The following is a 22425-nucleotide window of genomic DNA, read 5'->3' as shown; positions in this document are numbered from 1 at the left end:
AGATATATATATAATCCCATAACTTATTGATTTTCTAATTATAGAAGTACTTCACTAAAGCTGTTATTCAGAGAAGTATATACCCTCTTGTGAAGAGCTGCATAATCAAACCAAAAATGTTGGTGAATAGAAAAAAGAGGATACAGGCAGTTTCTGAAACTCTCTCAAAATAAACCTGAATTACCTTTTCAAATACATCAGAAAGCCCTAAGTTTTTAAAGTAACTGGATGTTTAGAACCTTGGGTTTATCTGAAAGTATGCATATACAACAATCTTGCTGATCCAGAATTTATCTTAAAAAATATGTGGCAAACTAAAAAACTTCCAGAGAACCACACACGTTATTGTTTAGACAGCCACTGAAACTCTATTACCTTCTGGAGAACATCTAAAGCTGTAAGCACAGCTTCTTGTAAACTTGTCAAAACTGCTTCAGTATAAGATGGAAGAATGAAAGGGGACGCGTCTGAACTTATGGGGACTGACACAGCACTATGCAGTGTGACTCCCAGCTTCTGCAAGTCGCCCATGCTGAAACCAGCCTTTATGTGCTGGTAGAGAGCTGGGAATATCTGAGTTAAAGCTGTAAGGAAAGGCTGGCTGGGGATGAAAGTCAATTTGTCAAAAGTAACAGGAGGCTTAGTGCTTTCTGATCCAATTCTATACCAGGTATTCCACGCAGCCCACCAGAGATTCAAATCTTCAAGCTCATCAGTAACTATGGGTGGCTCAGAGCTGTTGTATCGTCCAAGTTTCTCTCCAATGGAATCTGTTCTTACAAACGGTCTGTTCAGGCCAGGGCCTGATATGGACCCTAGCAGGACAGGCACAGGTACATTAACTGCAGGTGGTGTCTCGGGCTTATCTGAGTCTCTGACGGGGGACACAATCTGTAAAATTTCCTGGAAGCTTTTCAGGGCAGCCAGAGATACTTCATTGTTTTTGCTGAGTGCAGCTGATTGTATATGGTCAAGAAGAACATCCCATGCTCTTGAAAAATCTCCTGTATTGGGAAGAGAAAAACAAAATCTATCAAAATGGTCAAGATTTCTCAGACTATTGCAAACTTTACAATTTATTTTTCTGCTTAAATTCTTATAAAACTGAAGAAATATGATCAAGTACTAAGGTACTAACAGTGTGAATTAAAATCAATGAAACCTTGGAGCGCCTGGGTGGCTCAGTCAGTTAGGCCTCTGACTTCAGCCGTCTGACTTCGGCTTGGGTCATGATTTCATGGCTTGTGAGTTCAAGCCCCATGTCAGGCTCTGTGCTGACAGCTCAGAGCCTGGATCATGCTTCGGATTCTGTGTCTCCCTCTCTGTCGGTCCCTCCTGTGTTCTTACTCTGTCTCTCTCAAAAATAAATAAAAAAATTTTTTTAATTAAAAAAAAAAGAAAATCAATGAAACCCAAAAATCAAGTAAAAATTTTTTTTTCAGATCTAGGGACAAAGGGCACCAAGAAGAGGATGAGTATATCAATGTTTTGGTCTTAAGAACAAAACTGTATAGGGGCACCTGTGTGGCTCAGTTGGTTGAGACCAATTCTTGATTTAGGTTCAGGTCGTGACCCCAGGGTGGTGGGATCAAGCCCCAGGTCGTGGGATTGAGCCCTGCATCAGGGACTCTGCACTGAGCGTGGAGCCTACTTGATTCTTTCTCTCTCTCTGCCTCCTTCCCTCACTTATGCTCTCTAAAACTAAAAAAAAAAAAAAAAATTAAATAAAAAATATTAAAAACAAAACTCTATAAATGTATATACACATGTTCACACTATTTCCTAGTTATTTCTGCCTACGGAAAACAGAATAAAAATGTAAGAGGGTAAAAACAAAAGCTTTTCAGTAACAACTTTGATTTACTCATCTACCTTTATTTAATGATTAAGATAAGATGTTCTCACTCTTAAACATATTGGAAAAGTTACAAATTATAACAGAATAATATGTATTTTTTTATTGGCCTAAGTTTTTAAAATACACTATGCTCTACTCATGAAATCTCAACTTCACGCCTTTTCATATTTTAATAACTTAGAGCTGCAGAATTCTTTTTTCATTTCGTTGTAGAATTTTCTTAAACATTTCTTCCCAATTACAGTGAGTCACAAGAAAGTGCACCATAAAGAAGAGACTGTCTTTTTACAACTTTGAGTCTAAATCTGCTCCTCTCATGTGAAATGGAGTCTGCTGACCCACCCACAGCAGAGTATGTATGGGCTGAGTGGCAGTTGTTGGCTTCCACTGATCAATCCAATCTCTTGTTCTACTCCTATGACCAGGTAAGCACATTTATGTTGAAGTTCTTTACAGCAACATGTAGTCTGTTTCTATGAAACCCAGCAAAAATGACCTTGTTCCTAGAGCAATTTACCCCAATGGTTTTGTTAACAGAATGGCTTATTACTCACATACATGCATTTAACACAAAAATCAGAAGAACTGACATTTTCCAAAACAGGGTGACATTAAGTAGGCTGTGAAATACATAAATAATTAAGGTTTAAAGTCATTTCACAAAGGCTATAAATGAGTAAATTTTTAAATTTTTCCTCATATTTCTGAGGAAGCAATCAGTTAACAGAAAAGCTGGAAGTAGTTCTGGGATGAAACAATAGGTACTACTCTGCCTATACAGGACAAAAAATAACACCTGGCCAGTTATATGCCTCTTCCTTTCCACGTTTTGTTTTGTTTTTTTTATTATTAAAAATTGAGGTATAACTTACATACAATAAAAAACAGATTTTTTAAAAGTTTATTTTGAAAGTGAGAGCACGTGTGTGCAAGTAGAGAAGGGGCAGAGAAAGAGGGAGAGAGAGAATCCCAAACAAATAGGCTCTGCTCATGGGGCTCAATAGGAACCATGAGACCATGACTTGAGCTGACATCAGAATGGGGACTCAATCTCATATTTAGAATATTCCGTACCACAGGAAGGAAAACCCTGTAATTCCTCTTTTAAAATATTCTATATCTAGGAAAAAGTACACATTCTAAAAGACTAGATGTAAGTATATATTGTTCATGGTTATGTTGAAAATATGAACCTTATTCTAAAATAATATAGGCCATTTTCCAATATTCAAATTATAAAAAACTACTAAAGCTACACAAACAGCCTTCATTTTTAAAAAACTAGATCTTTATTTATTAGGTTTTACATTTATTTATTTATTTATTTATTTATTTAATTTTTGATGTTTATTTTTGACAGACAGAGTGTGAGCAGGGGAGGGCAGAGAGAGAGAAGGAGACACAGAATCTGAAGCTGGCTCCAGGCTCTGAGCTTTCAGCACAGAACCTGATTTGGGGCTTGAACCCACTGACTGTGAGATCATGACTTGAGCCGAAGTTGGGTACTTAACTGACTAAGCCACTCAGGTGCCCCATACTTTTAAAAATTTTTAATGTTTATTTTTGAGAGAGAGAGAGAGAGAGAGAGAGAGAGGGAAACACAGAATCCGAAGCCAGCTCCAAGCTCCAAGCTGTCAGCCCAGAGACTGATGTGGGGCTCAAACTCATGAACCATGAGATCATGACCTGAGCCAAAGTCTGACACTTAACCAACTATGCCACTCAGGTGCCCGAGGCTTTAGCTTTTAAAACAAAGTAACTATCATGGAAGTTTTTTTGTTTTTGTTTTTTTAAATTTATTTTGAGAGAGAGAACATGAATAGGGGAGGGGTAAAGAGAGAGGAAATGAGAGAGAATCCCAAGCAGGCTTCACACTCAGGGCTCATATTCATAAAGTGTGAGATCATGACCTGAGCCAAAATCAAGAATCCGACGTTTAACCAACTGAGCCATCTAGGTGCCCTATCACAGACGTATTAAAAATGATGCTTATTTTGTCAAAACTCAGCAAATACATAGTTAAGACTGGTACATTTCATTTTATGTAAATTTTATATGGAAATAAAAAACTAGGATTTTTATATACATTTTACATTAAGCTCTAGGAGAGCAAAAAGGATCAAACATTAGAGACCACTTTTGGTAAAAAAAGGAAAAAATGAACATGAAGAACACACAAAACTGCTGATGGAAAGAATAAATATGCTTATGCTTTAACATAAATAGGAACAAAAAAGCCAAATGTAAAATAATAATTTGTAAAAATGCAATAATATGTACAGCATGCTCATAATTTTATAAACCAGTATTTCTGTTCCATTCACTTTTCTCTACCCCCCTCACCACTATCATCAGAACTGAAGGTATAATCTACACTGGGGCTTCTCAATCTCAGTATTATTGACATTTACACATTCTCTCTGCCTATAAAATTCTTCACATTTCATCTTACCCTTGCCTGATGGAAATACTACTGACCATTCAGACCTCAGGTAAAATACTGCTTCCTTAGGGAAGCTTACCTGGAACTCATAGGCCTGGTCAAATAACTATTATAAGCTTACAAAGCACCACTCCTTTGTAGCATTTATCACTGTAGCAATTTTGCATTTATTTATGTAATTACAGTTATTCCCTTATGCCCATGACAACAAAGATGTTGTGTATTTTATTCATCATTGTATCCCCTAGAGGCTAGCCCATATGAGGTAAATTACACATTTTCTCAACGAAATGAATGAAAATGTGTATGCTTATGCACACACCACACATAAACAAAAACTGACATTAAGACTGATTATTCTTGGGAAGCAGCATTATATACAAATTTTTAAAAAATCTCCTACATTTTTCAAATTGCCTTTAAAATGAGTTACTTGTTTAACTAGAGGGGAAAATGCATATATACCTAAAGGTTGCAGTAAATATCTTCTAGTGTTAAAGATTCTTGCTACTCCGGCCAATGTTAAAACCCAGGTCTCTGCCCACTGCTTCTCTGCTGTGTCCCTTGAATGATGAATGAGAATATTCCCACCTCCAGACTCAATCTTTTCTTTGTCTGCAGTGGTAGAAGATTCCCGAACTCGATCCAATAGATGAAAGAGAACCTGAATATTTATAAAAATGCATATAAAAATAACATAGCTTAAATAAAAGCATAGCAATTAAGAACTGTCACAACAAAAGTCACAAGAAATTATATCAGACAGATCAATCCAATATATTAGAAAAAATAGAAGTATTATATTAAGTTTATACTTGAAGTTATAGAATATGAAAAATGTTTTAATTTGATTGGATATTTTCTAAGACTTGTTGACATATCAACAGAGCATCTATGGGGTAATGTGTAAGAAGGGACTGAAGCTAAGGAATTCAGTCCAGGCAAAAAACAGAATTATAGAAGACATCTAAATAGAGGTTATAACTCAAGTTTCGGGACTAGATGAGGGTGCTTGAAAATATCAAGCAGGAAGTGTCTGGGACTTGGAGAATGTTTACATTTAAAGCGTAGATTCAGGGGAAGGAGTTGAAGAAAAAAATTAAAATGAAAAAGACAAACAAAAGCATTCTGTGAAACAGAAGCCAAGGGAAGAGAAATTTCAAGGAGAAAATAGCCAACAGTATTAAATGCTACCAAAAAAAAAAAAAAATGAGTAGGATAAGAACTAAACTTAGGGCGAACATTTTGGCAATCAGAAGACTACCTGTAGCCTATGAACAATTTCTGTGGTTCTCAAAATATGGTCTCAGAACCAACAGCATAGCATCACCCAAGAAATTCAGAGAAAATGCAAATTCTCAGGCTCTGTGCCAGGGGGATCAAAAAAAATAAAAAACTCTGGGGGTCTGGGGGTGGTAAGACTTCAAGGGGACTCTGTTACTAAGGTTTAAGAGGCTTTGAATTAGAATAATCTAGAAATCATATTAAAGGGTCAAGAGAATGCAGGGGAGGTGAGGAAGGAAAAAAAATCACTGACAATTAGGCAGCAAGATTAACAATAAAGCTGTTTAAAATGAAAATAGGAATCAGAGAAAATATCAGTTTGTTTTTTAAAATAATAGTAAGGGAGACTAAAGCATGTTTATAATCTGAATAAGAGCCAATAGATAGAGCTGAAACAGAACACAGGGGAAGGAGAATAGATTTTAATTATTTTTATTAGTAAATGCACATTAATTTTTTAAATGTTTATTTACTGATTTGGAGAGAGAGACACAGCAAAAGAGAACGTGAGCGGGGGGGAAAGACAGAGAGAGAAGGAGAGAGAATCCTAAGCAGCTCCACATCATCTGCCCAGAGCCCAAAGCATGACTACATTATTAATTTTTTAAGAAGACATTCTGGAGTCTTTTTTATTAAATTGAAGAAAAATTGTTAAATACAATTAGGATTTACTATGTTGCCTATTACCAAACTTAACTGATCTCAGAAATTCACAAAAGCAGTGTAAAGACGATGAGCAGAATTTTATTTTATTTATTTTATTTTATTTTTCAAGTTTATTTTTAAGTTTATTTAGTTTGAGAGAGAGAAAGAAAGAGAGAACACACACGTGAGGAGGGAAAGGACAGAGTGGGAAAGTAAGGGTTATAAGCAGGTTCCTGCTGTCAACACATAGCCCAACACGGGGCTCGATCCCATGAACTGTGAGATCATGACCTGAGCCAAAATCAAGAGTCAGATGCTTACCTGACTAAGGCACCCAGGTGCCCTTGAACAGACTTGTATTAAAATGGAACAGACAGAACCAAAAAGGAAAGCAAAGAGGAGATGCTCACTAATAAGCTGTTAGTTTTGTAAAAAAGTCTTAGAGGATAAAAAAGAAAAAGAAAAAATGAAACTGTATATTTAATGAACAAACATACAGAATTTACCACTTAGAGGTTACTTCTGTTTGCTTAGTCTGCAAGTAAATTGCACTATTGTTGATATTCTTTCATTTATAAAATTTGTAGTTGATTACATTTCAATTATGTGGTTTTGCCACTTGGAAAAACAGGGAGAAAAAAGGGACAAAGGCAGAAATCAGAGACAGATATTAAGAGATGAAGATAGAAAAAGAGAGAATAGGCTTTCAATATGTAATTTGCTCCATGGTGTAACTTATAGCAGGACAAAACTAACATTTTGTATGGCCAAAAGCACAAATGCACGGAAATTCTTCTTTAAAAATTAGTAAGAACAAATTTAATTGAAAATTTTTTAAATCTGTCTCAAATGCTAATAACTCAGGCTAATACACAATACCTTCCAAATAACAGTATGCCATGTTGAATGCTGTAACAAAGTTCCATGTGCACCAATTGTTGAAAACAGAGTTTGCCCTGCACTTTTCCTCACAGCAGGACGGGGGTCCACACATAGTTCACCCAATTTTGCATAAAGACACAGCCACAAGCAATCAAACGGTGGTGCAGGGTGGAAGGGCCGATTTAAAACCACTCCTTTTTCTTCTGCCTGTTTTTGCTGTGCTGCCTCTTCTTTATTTAATTCTTTTTCAATAGTTTCCCCTCTTTGGAAAAAATAATCTGAAATATTCCACTAAAGAGCAAAGTAGAAAAATACCATTTCACTCACATGTTTTATTTTAAACACATAAATAAATATTCAATACATGGTTGGTTGCTTTAACTTTCAGAAACAAAACCTTAAAAAGTCACTTCAGAAATTCCTTTTCTAGCAGAATAGATTTGAAAACATCTCTGTCATATGTCTCCATCTGATTTCTGGAGAATATGGGGAAACAATCTTGTGCTGACATTAATATTTTAAAATATTTTTGTTATGAAACATTTCAAGAACATACAAAATAAAACAAAACAAAAAACAGGGAAAATGTATCAACATATCAATGTACCCAAAACCTATTATTAACATTTTGGCATATTTATTTCGTGCCTATATTTTATAAAAAATTAACCATGATACCATTATGACACCAAAAAAATTAACAGTTCTTTAATATCATTTAATGGCATTTTATAATTTCATAGAACAATTACTATATCCCAACGTAGCTTATGACCTCATTCTCAACCACAGTGCAGTGTATGAATTAATGAGAATTACACCAATGATAAAAAAGTAGAGAATCCTATAAACATAAATATAAGAGGTGACACCAGGCAGTAATATAGTCAACACTGAATTAAATACTCTTTGGGAGGGATTCTATATGTGTGCTTATTTTCTTTCCTATGATTACATTTTAATAGTAACTTATCTAGCTTGTGAGGGATATCTGACTTTAAAATGTTCTGGCTTATAGAGGCATCTGGGTGGCTCAGAAGGTTAAAAGTGTCGGACTCTTTCATTTCAGCTCAGGTCCTGATCTCATGGTTCAGGAGTTCAAGCCCCACGTTGGGCACCTCGCTAACAGTGCTGAATCTGTTTGGGATTCTCTCTCCCTCTCTCTCTGCCCCTCTCTTGCTCATGCTCCCCCACTCAAAAATACATAAACTTTAAAAAAATAAAAGTAAATAAATAAAAACTTTTGGCTTATAATAAACTTTTAAAAGTGTAAATAATTGCCTTTAAATGCATTTATATTGGAAACAGCTTTGTTTATTAATGTAATATTAATAACATCCTAACTTAGATTTTACTTCTACATTCAAAGTGAGTAAAATGAGGCTCAAAAGGTCAGTCATTAAACAATTAACAACAGGCACAGAGAATTAAAATACAAGTATATCTGTTCCCACAGTCAAGGCTCTTCCATTAACATATGCCTTCTAGTAGCTAACGAAGCAGAGGGGATGAACTACAGGACCATGCAAAGACTTTTATTGGAGCTTTATTTACTAAATAAGTAGTACATGAAAATGTTGCTACTAAAACAATATTGAAAATCAATTAATCCTTACACAAGAGTCACATAAATATTTCTCTTTTATGTACTATTACTTGTTTACTAAATCGTCTCATGACAAACCTTTTAAAGCGAAATTTCAGCTCAATAGATAAAGATTATTCCAAATATTCTATCAATGAATTATTTCTTAAATTATGTGATTTAATCCTTCATGCAAAATAAAAGTTTAGCACTTAAATGTCATTCAAACAACCCCCATAAAACAAAAAGCCCATTTGCTTAGCATTCATTCTTAATTGCCTAACAACCATTTCTAAATTATATGATCACAAGAAAGGCAGTAATACTTACCAATAAACCTATTGAAGTTAAACTAATATTAAGTTCTTGGTTATGAAGTCCAAAGCTACCTGCTACATCTACAACAATCTGCAGGCATGTGCAAGGCATTGTTGGTAGAAAATCTGTCACAACCAACTGAAGACACTGGAATGCAGTTCGTATCAAGGATTCTCTAAAAAAAATGAAAAATAAATATATATTTATGCACTTAAAAGAAATGTAAGTAAAAATATACACCTTACAATAATTTGAACCAAGTTAAATTCTATTCTAAAATTTGAACAAGAGGGGTGCCTGGGTGGTTCAGTAGGTTAAGCATCAGATTCTTGATTTCAGTTCAGGCCATGATCTCAAGGTTTCTGAGTTCGAGCCCCATGTCAGGTTCCTTGTTGACAGTGCAGAGTCTGCTTGGGATTGTCTTTCTCTGCCCCTCCCTTGTTCATGCTCTCTCTCTCTCAAAATAAATAAAAATAAACTTTAAAATTTGGACCAAAAAATCTCCCCTAATATAGGTCATACAGTATTTTAACGTCTACATAATGTAAAAGAGAGATACTTACACTTAAATAAATTAACAAACAAAACTGAAGAAAGGATGTTGTATCAACCAGCCAAACAAAAGTTAGACATTAACAAAAAAAGGAAATTGACTATAGCTACTTTCTCACTACTATATCCCACAAATCTAGCATGGTGCCCAGCATATGCAAATAGACACTTAATGAAAATGAGTTCCCCATTCTTTTTTATGTATATCTCATTTAAAATAATCCATCTAGTCTGCATAAGAAAATAGTATACTTTGAATTTCAAATGAAGAGATAAGAAGTATTTGACTTTAGGGGCACCTGGGTGGCTTGTTCCTTGAGTGACCGACTTTGGCTCAGGTTATGATTTCATGGTTCATTGAGTTCAAGTCCCTCATTGGACTTGATGCTATCAGTGCAGAGCCCACTTCAGATCCTCTGGCCCTCTCTCTCTGCCCCTTCCCTGCTTGTGGTCTCTCTTTCTCTCTCTCTCTCTCAAAAATAAACATTTTTTTTTTAAAGAAGCATTTGACTTTAGAGAGAAATGGCAGTGGGAAAAAATAATAACAAAAGTGAATTATAATAGCTAACACTTACTGTTTGCTATGTCATGTACTTCCTGTTTTACATGTACTAAATAATATCTTACAACAACATCCTATTTTATAACTGCACTGTAAATTAGGAGAAGAAATTTTAGCTTGATTTAAGCTATCGCTGGCTTCCTTCCACTTGAATCATCTCAGTATTTTGTAGAATTTAAGGAAATTTACTGCTACAAATAAATAAGAAAGATCAATTTTCCATAATAGTCTCAAGCATTTCAACCATACAAAACTCCTCAACTAGTCATCATGTAAGATGGCATGAATTCTGCTGCAGAATGAGACAAATATATCCACACATCTAATAGACCTTTCCACTGCAATGTTTCACTTTAAACTAAACAAGTCCATTTTGCTCTTCCTTCAGTATTCACTACTTAGTTAATACCACCACCATTCATTAAGCTGCCTAAGTCAGAAATGTGGGAGTCATTCCTTATTCTATTTCCTATTTCACCCTTCACCTCTATAGTCAATCTGCTAAGTAGCTCAAATCCATCTCCTCCTGTCTTTTTTTTTTTTTTTTTTTAACATTTATTTATTATTGAGAGACAGAGAGAGACAGAGCATGAGCATGGGAGAGGCAGAGAGACTGGGAGACACAGAATCCAAAGCAGGCTCCAGGCTCTGAGCTGTCAGCACAGAGCCCAACGCGGGGCTAGAACTCACAAACTGGGAGATCATGACCTGAGCCGAAGTTAGATGCTTAACTGACTGAGCCACCCAGGCGCCCCATCATCTCCTCCTTTCTATCTCTAGAGAGCACTACAGGCTCTCTCATTTCCCCCCACCCCTCCAGGGTACTGTTAAAGTGATAGAGCTCAAATGCACATCACAATGTTCCTTTGCTTAAAACTCCTAAATGTCTCTCAAATGGACTGAGGACAAATCCAAATACATAGTTTATAAAAGCATGTAAGGTCCCTCATAATTTTGGCTCAGCCCCACTCCAGGGACACAGGCTCTTCCCACTGGAATCCTATTCTTTGGAGCATAACAGACTATTCTTATTAGGATCCTAACATAGACCTTGTTCCTTTTCCATAAGATTCTAGTTTTAGAGCAAGAGCTACCCAACTGTGTAATCATTGAAACTAGCAAGCATAGTATTTAGAATATACTAGGCACAGAATAAATGAACAATAAAATTTTAATTTTTTTTTTTTTCAACGTTTATTTATTTTCGGGACAGAGAGAGACAGAGCATGAACAGGGGAGGGGCAGAGAGAGAGGGAGACACAGAATCGGAAACAGGCTCCAGGCTCTGAGCCATCAGCCCAGAGCCCGACGTGGGGCTTGAACTCATGGACCGCAAGATCGTGACCTGGCTGAAGTCGGACGCTTAACCGACTGCGCCACCCAGGTGCCCCTGAACAATAAAATTTTAAAAGTCACTTAAAAGCAAATTCTTAGATTTCCCAATATATGCAGAGAAGTCCTAAGTGTTAATTTATATCTTATCAAATATTTATTTTAATAATATAAACCCCAATCTTTGGATGTGTTACAAAATTTTTTAGCTTGGTGCATTTATATTAATTATGAACTTTGTATTCTTGTACAAAGGTCAAATAAACAGCAATTTTTCCATCCTTCCAAAACAAAGGTGAGCCCTAATAATTCACTCCAGCCAACTGGAGGTAGGATTAAGAAAAAATGATTCTAGATCTTAGACTTAAACAGGAAGGGCATACATAAAAAATTACCACTTCTGCAACATTTTAGGATGAATTCATTCTTTACCTCTATTACTTTCTGGATGTTAGTTTTAAAAACTTACCCTTGATCATTTCTGATTGCTCCCATGACTCCAAGCACTAATGGCCATCCAGGCCCAAGACTGTCTCCCTGACTCTGAAGAATCTGTAACACACATTCTAATTGCTTAAGTCGGATATCTGGATGGTTAATACTGGACATTTCTTTCAATGGGTTCAATAAAAGCAACTGTAGTCTCTGAAAAGAGGGCAGGAAACTAATTAGAAAGAGAAGCTTTATTGTTACTTTTTAAATTTAAATTCACCTCCACTCAGACTGTAAGAGTAAATAAAAACTTTTCTACTAAAACAAACACTGATTTCTCTGAAGTAATTAAGAGATTTATACGTCACCTTTTTTTAAAATAAGAGAAATAAAAACCTATCTTTAACATGTTCAATTTCAGATTAAATGGAGTGACTATGCGTTAAAGGACACTAATTAAAGACCCGTATAGAAATTAATCTCAATAAAGGAAATGTGTCTATATACATCTAGCTATATCTGGAGAGAGGAAATAATCCCCAATTTCTAAAACTATCTTTCATAATTTACTCTGTTAATATACATCACGTTTTGTTTGTTTATTTTGAGCAGCAGGCAAAATATTTTGAGCAGCAGGCAAAAGTTTATTGGAATATACAATTAGAAAGGAAGAATAGTAGGAAAGCTCTCTTTACAGAGAGGGGACATTCAAAAGTGAATGCCCCTATATCACATACATTTAAATTTAAAATTCTTAATACTACTAAAAAGTGAGTAAGTATGGTACCCATTAACAAAGACAGCGTCAAACGATTAGAATCCACTGGAGTAAAGACAGCATTCTTTTCTAGTCCTTTCAAGACCTGAAAGCACTTGCATCATTTTTACCTGTTTTCTCTTCAAGGATTCATTTATTTGGTTCACTGATTGAAAAAACATTTAAGCTCTCACCTATGTGTCAGGTATTACAGTGAATAGGATTTGGATAAGGGTTTTCTTTTCAAAAAACTTAAACTGTAACAGGAAAAAAACATGAAGTCACTAAAATTTAAGCTGTATAAGAACATATATCTTTTCTGTCTTGCTCATCATTCTATTCCAAGAGCTAAATCACTGGGTAGCATCTTGTATGTACTCAGTAACTATGTATTGAGTAAATTTATAGAATACAATCACCATCTTCATTCCTACTCAATCTTCAAACAAAAGAACTTCGGTGGACTTTTAAAAAACCGTTTAAGAGATCTATAAATGATTATATGAGTCAGGACAAAGGACTCAAGACAAAAATAAATTGGGGAAGTACAAAGGAACTTTTTAAATTATTTAAAAATAAAAACCCATTTTATTGTACTTGTCTCTTCTACCACTTGCTTTTCTCCCCATGTAAGGATAATTAGAGAAAAAAATTAGGAATAGTTAGGGACCAAAGCAAGGAGGCTAATAAAGTAGGGCCTCAAAATAAAGTCTTAGCAATGCATGAACAGGGAAACTTCCACAATGGGAGCCCAATTCTAAGTAATTTAGCAGCTTTAATTCTGTGTCATTCACAAGAAGGTTTTCATGACTTTTAATAAAGATAATCCTAAAAATCCAGACATACCAGTCTTCTGTATGATATCCATGGCCTACATATAAAATATTAAACAACACCCATTCTCAGAATATCATCGATTTGATAAATTAAGAAAAAGACTACACATAGGAGAGGATGATTTTACATTAAAAATTTTTTTAAAACAAGGTAACTTTTTTTTTTTACCTGGTTTTGTGAAAGTGGAGGATCATGACTAAATGTTAATCCTGCTTTAATAAGTGAAGTTAAAGCTTCTGCTCCCCATTCTCTCATTCGAGAGTTTGGATGCTGGCACACCTGAAGACAAAACATTGAACAAAAATTAAATATTTAATTTGTACACTTAAGCTACATATCACACATCAACTGAGAAAAGAAAAATTTAAATATAACATTTTGTATTCTTTCACATTTTAAAAATTATATGAAATGTTCACCAATAAGGGCTGAATAAAAAATTGTATCTAAAATGGAAGTAAGCTTACCTTCTGTATAAGGGGCAAAGGAAGCAATAGAGAGACAGAAAATAAAAGATGAAACTAAACAAGTCACAGAAAAAAAAGGATTTCAAAAAAGTAAATTATATCATCAGAGTAAACAAAAGCAGCAAGCTGATACTAAGGTTCCTAATCAGGCCAACCCTCATAATCAAATACTATGCTAAGATTTTAAAAACTTATTTTTGTGCCATTTGATGAGAATGTCTAGGACAAGAAAATCTGCATTTTTCCTCTATAATAATTCATAAAAGTAATCCCAACAAAATGGGGAAAAAAAATAAAGAAAAGTTCAAGCTCATTTGTTTCTCTTATGAAGAGTAATACCTTTCCTAGCTTACTAAAATAATACAAAATGATCGTGGAAACTAAACCTAAAGTTCACATACACACGCATACTAACAGAAGCAACCATTACTGAGAATCAGCCAATTATTACCAGTCACTCCAACTTGAACACAAGAGTATACAAATCCGGATGAAATTCCCTGGCACTATCTACAATTAGTGATACCACACAGGCTTTTTCCCTTTAGAGAAGAGCTATCTCAGAATCACAGGAAAGGTTATAAAGGAACAGTGTTTATAATGAACTCTCAGACCCAAATGCCTTAAAGTTTCAGAACTAGCTGAAACTGAGGTGGATCAAGAGACTCTGTAACAAAAGAAAGAGGACCCAAGCTAACAGCTAGAGGAGACTTCAGAGATTTCACTGATGTGTCACCCATTATCAGTGTAAAACACCAACCTATTCCTTCCCCAAGGCAATCATTGCAAAACTTTAGTCCCTAATAAAACACACAGACATAAAGACAAGGGGGAAAAAAGTTAATGTTGATTGTTCACATGGTCATCCAGAATCCGTAGTTCAATGTGTCTATCTTTATTCTTAACAAAAGTAAATACAGCATTTAAGAAAAAAGAAGTTACCTCAAGTAGATGGCCAGTTAGAGGTCTCCAAAGAATTTCTATTCGGTGCATGTTAACTAGACCAGTTTCTAACAATTTGGCAACAGCAAAAAGAGATGGTTCCTAGAGAGAAAACATATTGCATTTTGATATTGTAAGAAATTTTTAGTACCTCAACTATAAATAAAACTGACGATACTCTGAAAAGCATGACTATAATTAATATATAATTAGTAATAATCATAACAGAACCTTAGTTATCATGAGACAAGACTTTCTGAAACCCACCCTCAAGTATCCAGGATAGATTCTAATTATAAAATTTGGTTAGGAAGAGAATGCTTTCATGAGAAAAAGGTGAAAAATTCAAAATTATTCCAGACACAGAGTGGCTACTCTTCTGACCAGAAAGAAAGATGCATTCTGTTATAGACTAAACTGTGTCCCCTTAAAAAATATCTATGTTGAACCCTACCCCCGAGGTGATGGTCTCTGGAGATAGGGCCTATACGGGGTAATCAAGGTTAAGTGAGGTAATAAGGTGAAACTCTGGTAAGATAGGATTAGTGTCTTAAAAGAAGAGACACCAGAGAGCTTCCTGGCATGCTCTTGAACACTCCTTCCCACCATGTGAAGACCCAGTGAGAAGACTGCTATCTTTCAAAGCAGGAAAAGAGTCCTCACTTGAGGACCACCATGCTGGCATCTTGATCCCAGACTTACAGCCTAGGCTGATTGATATATATTCTTACTAGTGCAGTCTTCAAATGTCCATGTTTTATGTGTGAATGTCAGGAAGTATGAAAAAATCCGAAAAGAAACAACAGAGACCAGGGGAAAGAAGTATAGAGTCAGGAATGAGGCAGATATTGGAACTGTGAGTTTAGGAAATAACAGAAAAAATACCAGAGACAGGTGACAAACCCCTCTCCTCAGTTGCTAGCATTTCACCAACCAGAAAAGGAATCAGTATTGTTTTAAGACAAATTTGGCCAGGCTGACCTTTGCTGCATGCACTAATGTTACAGGCACCCTAAAAATTTGTGTGGTAGAAGAATGTACCATTGTAGAAACAGTATGATACAGTGGTTAAGACTGACATTTGTGAAGTTTTAATTGACTAGGACCTCATTTCAACTCTACCACTTAATAGGTATGTAACTTGAATAAGTTACTACTTTTACTAAAATTTAAAAAATGTTTTTAATGTTTATTTAAAAGCAAGAGAGACAGAGCATGGGCAGGGGAGGGGCAGAGAGGGAGACGCAGAATTCGAAGCAGGCTCCAAGCTCCGAGTTGTCAGCACAGAGCCCGAAGCAGGGCTCGAACTCACAGAATATGAGATCGTGACCTGAGCCGAAGTCAGACGCCCAACCGGCTGGGCCACCCAAGCGCCCCTCACTAAAATTTTTTAAATCTATACGATGGGGTAATAATATACAGAGACAACCACATGTTAGAAAGTATCTGGCAGATAATAAGTCCTCATAAATGTTGCCTAGTATGATTTTCTCCTCCTCCTCCTCCTCCTTCTTAGCCCCAACATGGGGCTTGAACTCACAACCCTGGGATCAAGAGTCAGATGCTCTACCAACCGAGCCAGCCAGCCACCCCATTCTTCTGCTAATTCTAACCAGGATGAACACAGGAATCGTGTGGCATTTAAAAAAATGTACAAGCTCAGAGCCTGGAGCCTGCTTCGGATTCTGTCTCCCTCTCTCTCTGCCCCTCCCCTGCTCACACTCTGTCTCTCTCCCTCTCAAAAATAAATAAACATCAAAAAAAAATTTTTGTTTTTAAATGTACAAATGCCCACACCTCATAACCAGATTCTTATTCAGAAAGCCTAGAATGTATTCCCGGCATTTGCATTTTTAAAAAACTCCACAGCAGACTTTGATGCACACAAAAGTTACAGCCACTAGTGAAGTGGTTAAGAATAAAGCTCTAGAATGAGACCTATGTGGGTTCAAATCCAAGTTCTACCAATTACTAAATACGTGATCCCAGGCAGATTACTTAAACTCTCTATTTTCATATTTCATCTGTAAAAAGGGGAAACTACCGCCAAACCTCACAGAGTTGTTTTAAATTATTAAATTAAACATTTAAGTGCCTGGCATACAGTAAACTATGAAGAATATTTTTGTCATTGTTATACTGAGTTTGGTAATATGTCTGCACAAGTATCATCCACCACACCTTCTTTCAGGGAAGAATTTGCAAGCTTCATCATAAGCTACTTCTCAATACATTAGCAAAAATTCCTGAAATGAGGACCAAAAATAAGATGACTTTAAATCCACACTAAAGAACACTGATATATATATCTTTCATTTTAATTTTTTAAAAATTTTTTAATGTTTATTTATTTTTGAGAGAGACAGAGACAGAGAGAGAGAGAGAGAGAGAGAGAGAGAGAGAGAGATAGTGATCATGAGCAGGGGAGAAGCAGAGAGACAGAGGGAGACCCAGAATCTGAAGCAGGCACCAGGCTCTGAGCTGTCAGCGCAGTGCCCAATACAGGGTTAGAACTCACGAACTGTGTGATCATGACCTGAGCCAAAGTCAGATGCTCAACTGACTGAGCCACCCAGGTACCCCAATATATATATATCTTTAATCCCTAGAATGTTTAACTCACTCAGAAGAGCTGACATTGTCAAAGTTTTTTTTAATAATGAAGAAAAATATAAAAGTTTCTAATTTTAACATCTGCATATTTATAATAATTTTTATAAAAAGCACAACTGAATAATAAATTGTTCTTTGCCTCCATTTAAACATTTTTTAATATTTTTATAACATTACAACATTAATACATGCAGCAAAGGTCAGCCTGGCCGTATTTGTCTAAAATTTTTATAGTTTATATTTTTATAAATTTTTATTTCCATTCCACATTTATCACTTCGCTTTACAATATTAAATCCTAAAAGAGAGAAACGAGAATCCATTCTCAGGAACATAATCTCCATTCCAACGCATCCATTTTTTCAACATTTGTTCCTTCTAAGCCTCCCTGAAATATATCTGCTCCAACCACTCTCTTGAAGTTGTATTCTTCCAGCATAATTATAAACATCAAATCCCTATTTTTTCTCAATTCTCATTGATCTTGACTTCTTGTAACATTTTTCTTTTGATTTCCATGAACTTGCTCTTTCTTATGTAAATTATACCATTCCTTCAATATCCACCTCCAATCACAAACCAATTCATGTTAATTAATCTTAATTCTTTTAGTAGAAATATGCACTTAGAAACATCTTCTATAATAGGACACTAAAGATTCATAGAATATGTCTCACATCACTTAGTATCTATAACTATTTATTTAGACTCTTATACCATTTAAACTGCCACTTAACCATGAGCCAGTAGTAGTTCACATGCTGTTAGAAAGTAAAAATCTTAAATATCCTTTATATTTCTTAGCACTATCATGTATACAGTACACATACCATGGTTACTGAGTTAATACGTAAATTCTCAAGACATTACCACAGAAACTTGCTCAGATTTCATTAAAGTACTCTATTAAAAATATATTTGTGTGTTGAGTTAATCTTAAAGATTCAGGATTATTAAGGATATCAAGAAATTTACTACTTTACTGTATTTTATATTACCCATGCCTTAATTTGGAGTAAAGTATAAAACATATTTTCAAACACCTACATGTTTATGTAATACTCTAACTATATGCTATAATATATGAAACTTCTCCTTAATAAGACCTCATTGGTTAATCTTTAAATGAGTCCTACAGATGACAAGCCACAATACAAAGAATTATAATTGAAGACTAAGCAGACAACATAATTTTGGATCCTACAGATACATGTTAAACAAGTTACAAAGCTGCATTCTCTGCTTTTTAATCATGTTCTAGGTATCTTCACTTATTTGTAAATGGTTACACCATATTTATTTTAAAACACAGAAGGCATTTTATTTTACATAATTTCTAAAATATAAACAAATCCATATATTCTTGTGCTGTCCAAGTATAATAGAAAATGATATTTTGATTACAGAAAGAAATGCTCTTGAATGCCAATATTCAAAAGTACCATATTCTATTCATTCAGTCAATGAGTAAAGGAAAAATTTAATTTTCAAGGTAGGGAGAATCATTACCTTTACTAAGAAATGATTAGCTCCTTATTTCCATCCCAATGAAGGCAAGAGAAACTGAGACATATATATATTGCTTGACTTAAACCTTGTATTGTCCCAATCATAAATTGAAATTACAAATATTATTGTGACATTCTATGGAATTCATTTATAAATGTGGTATTACATATATTCTTTTAAAAAATGTTTCTTAAAATATTCAGTACACAACAGAAATGGACACAATTTAAATTTACAATACATTAGACATATCACAAACCACATCATGTCCTCTTCACTCCCTCTTCAACCAATAACCCTAAATGGCAAAGCTCAACACAGACTGAAAGAAAGTATTAGTCCCACTACTAAAATACTAAGATCACTATGAGTGTACATCTTATTTAACTCAATAATGTACCATATTTAAAACAGAAAGACAGAATATCACACCTTATTATTTCCATAGGCCATATCCATTGCTTCTAGGGATAAGGAGCAAAGTGCATTTATTAAATGATGCAATGATACATCATCAAGATACCTATAATGAAAATGAAGAAGTATGACATTCTGATCTAAAATATACAGCTAATAATATTTCTTTCAATTTCAAAAACTGATTCTTTTTTTTTTAATTTATTTATTGTTTAATTTATATCCAAGTTAGTTAGCATATGGTGCAACAATGATTTCAGGAGTAGATTCCTTAATGCCCCTTACCCATTTAGACCATTCCCCCCCCCCCAGCCCCTCTAGCAACTCTGTTTGTTCTCTATATTTAAGAGTCAAAAACTGATTCTTACTGTGAGCTTTCAAACAATCTTGAAAGTATATTGGAAATCACTGGTAAATCTGTCATCACTGCTGTTGTGAGAACCTAAGAGAAGAGTACAATTAAATGTAACATATGAACATATTGAGAAGCACAAATTCAGTAAGACTAACTACAGCTTACTGTACTGGGTCCTTCTACAGCTCTCCCAGGTTTCAAGGCACCACCACTACTAGGCTTTAATCCCAGAATCCATACAAGATGCTGTAAAATTAAAGAAAAAAAAAAAACTAAATTTGTAAAATTGTAAAAACCCTAATAACTAAAATTAAAAGTCATTAGTAACTCTTAATAACTAAAATTAAAATCAGAAGTAGGTTTCCAAAATAATTAAATTTAAATCGGTAACTGCTATTCATATAAAATACTTAAAACACCAAGCATAGGCAGAACTTAGGCCATTAAGAGAAGCCACATCTTTTTTCTTTTCCAACTTTTCCTTCTTCAAACTTACTGTCTATTCTTTAGGCTTCCCCAAACTACCAACAGGCATTGCTTAATTTAATTGGTAGCACCTAAATATAAAAAGAACACTGATCTTTGACTCAGAGCCTACAACATACCTGTAGGGTCGCCAAGACAAGTTGCCATGATGTTCCAAGAACAGCTCCATGGCAGTGTGCCAAGTTAAGTAAAGTCCTCATACACTGGATATTTTTGGAAGTGAGCTATATTTAAATAAATATATATTTGTAAGAATTGTTATGCATTCTTGTAAAGCAGGATTATCATATTCAAATATTTTTTAAATAAAAAAACAAATATATTAAGAAAATAGGTGTGGATGGTTTGTATAGAACAAATTAATTTGCTTAAAAATTGTGTTACCATCATTGTTATGATAATGTCAGTTGTCTTCTAAAGGTATCAATCATCCAAGTAAAATAAATAACTCTAACAACAAAATCTGGCAAACAAAAAGAAAGGTACAGGGGACAGAGTTAACATGGCAGAGTAGTATAGGGACCTTGAGCTTGTCTTGTCCCTGAAACACAGCTAGATCAGCATCAAGACATTTTGAACACCTAAGAAATTGATCTCATGATAAATGCAACAATTTGCATAATATGAGCCAGAGAACTTGGCAGGAATGTCATGCAGAGGGGTGAAATAGGGGAGAGAAAAACCGTGGAGCTGCAGAGTAGGGTGCCATTTTCACAGAGAGAGGGCAGAGAAAGGGGGAGAGTGCAGAGCATCAGGATTGCTCAAGAAAAGCACTCCCCACCCCGACAGAAGCTGGAGAGAAAGAGAAGGAAAGAGTGAGAACACTCACAGGGAACTGGACAACACATCTGTTCTCCAAAACCATTAATGGAGAGAGGGGAGAGGGTTTCAATACCACCAGGGTTCTATAAACAATGGAGCGCAATGTCTGAAGGTTCAGAGATCAGTGCCTGACGATGCTCCAGTGAAGAAGTAGGGCAAATCCCCAGGAATAGGCAATGTGGACTGAGGGATCCATGTGCAACACAGAGAGAAGCAGTTCTCCTGTCTGGAGTGCATTTGATAGAGGCTATCTGTCCTCCCCATTGGCAAAAGTCCCAGCGGACCCTGGAGAGCTGTCACGTTTACTGATAGTAGAACAAAGGCACCAGAGTGCAGCAAAACTGGCTGGGGTATGATTCAAAAACTCTGAGCCACTGCCACTGCATGATCGCACAAATATTTTCTAGGGAAAGCCAGCATCTGGTGATTGCTCAGCGAACCCCCCCCCCCCCCCCACCTCAGAGAATCAGTGCAGGTCAAAGATGAAGGTGTCTGTGAAGTATGGGGTTTTGAAACACAGCCCCATCTGAGATAAAACTGTGGAGGGAGGCATTACCTGGCAGGCAGGCAGCTTGGACACAGACAGGGTAAAGGCAAGGAGCAGACAGAAGCCTGATACAAAGGAGGGGTACTTGATCACGCATCTGTGAGGGCACGAAATTCCTAATCCAGAGACTAGAGAGCTGGGTTAAGCTATTTTCACCCCTCGCCCATGCATTCACAGACCAGGATTGACCCCACTGAGCTAAGCAGCACCACCAAGTGAAGAATACAGCTGATACACCAAGCCCTGCCCACCTGCGTCCTCCAGAGACATCCCCCAGAAGACCAGCACAAATCCTCTCCACGTGCTTAGTCTACTGACCATAGAGTGCGTCAAAGTTTCAGTTCTAGGGGCGCCTGGGTGGCTCAGTCGGTTGGGCGTCCGACTTCGGCTCAGGTCATGATCTCACGGTCCGTGAGTTTGAGCCCCGTGTCGGGCTCTGTGCTGACAGCTCAGAGCCTGGAGCCTGCTTCAGATTCTGTGTCTCCCTCTCTCTCTGACCCTCCCCTGTTCATGCTCTGTCTCTCTCTGTCTCAAAAATAAATAAACATTAAAAAAATTAAAAAAAAAAAAGTTTCAGTTCTAGGGGAAACTGGATTTAACTTTATTCAGGTTTCGTTCTGTTTGCTTGTTTGTTGGTTTGTTTTCTTTGCTTCTATTTTTGCTTATGCTGTTTTCTTTTTTCTTTCTTTTCTTTCTCTTTCTTGGATACATAAAGAGCAATTTTTATCCTATTTTATTTTATTCTATTATTAAACATTTTTTTAATTAATTTAAAATTTT

At 35.7% G+C, this 22425-nt stretch overlaps 1 protein-coding gene across 4 annotated transcripts in view; it reads right to left on the bottom strand.

Annotated features, from left to right (window-relative positions):
• Positions 1-22425, bottom strand: part of MON2 (MON2 homolog, regulator of endosome-to-Golgi trafficking) — a 119777-nt gene that overhangs the window by 30487 nt on the left and 66865 nt on the right. For all 4 annotated transcript variants that reach the window (XM_047865426.1, XM_047865427.1, XM_047865428.1 and 1 more), the window contains 11 exons: positions 20396-20500; positions 19956-20036; positions 19804-19877; positions 19451-19541; positions 14897-14998; positions 13656-13766; positions 11931-12106; positions 9028-9190; positions 7110-7403; positions 4767-4965; positions 376-1004 (listed from right to left, as the gene is read on the bottom strand). In XM_047865426.1, the coding sequence (XP_047721382.1) occupies positions 376-1004; positions 4767-4965; positions 7110-7403; positions 9028-9190; positions 11931-12106; positions 13656-13766; positions 14897-14998; positions 19451-19541; positions 19804-19877; positions 19956-20036; positions 20396-20500 (2025 nt within the window). The remainder of the gene's footprint in view (positions 1-375; positions 1005-4766; positions 4966-7109; positions 7404-9027; positions 9191-11930; positions 12107-13655; positions 13767-14896; positions 14999-19450; positions 19542-19803; positions 19878-19955; positions 20037-20395; positions 20501-22425) is intronic.

This window comes from Prionailurus viverrinus, chromosome B4 (genome assembly GCF_022837055.1).
Source record: "Prionailurus viverrinus isolate Anna chromosome B4, UM_Priviv_1.0, whole genome shotgun sequence".
In the NCBI taxonomy this organism is placed as follows: Eukaryota; Metazoa; Chordata; class Mammalia; order Carnivora; family Felidae; genus Prionailurus; species Prionailurus viverrinus.
The sequence above is the reverse complement of the archived record's forward strand: the minus strand, read 5'-3'. Positions and strand labels throughout refer to the sequence as shown.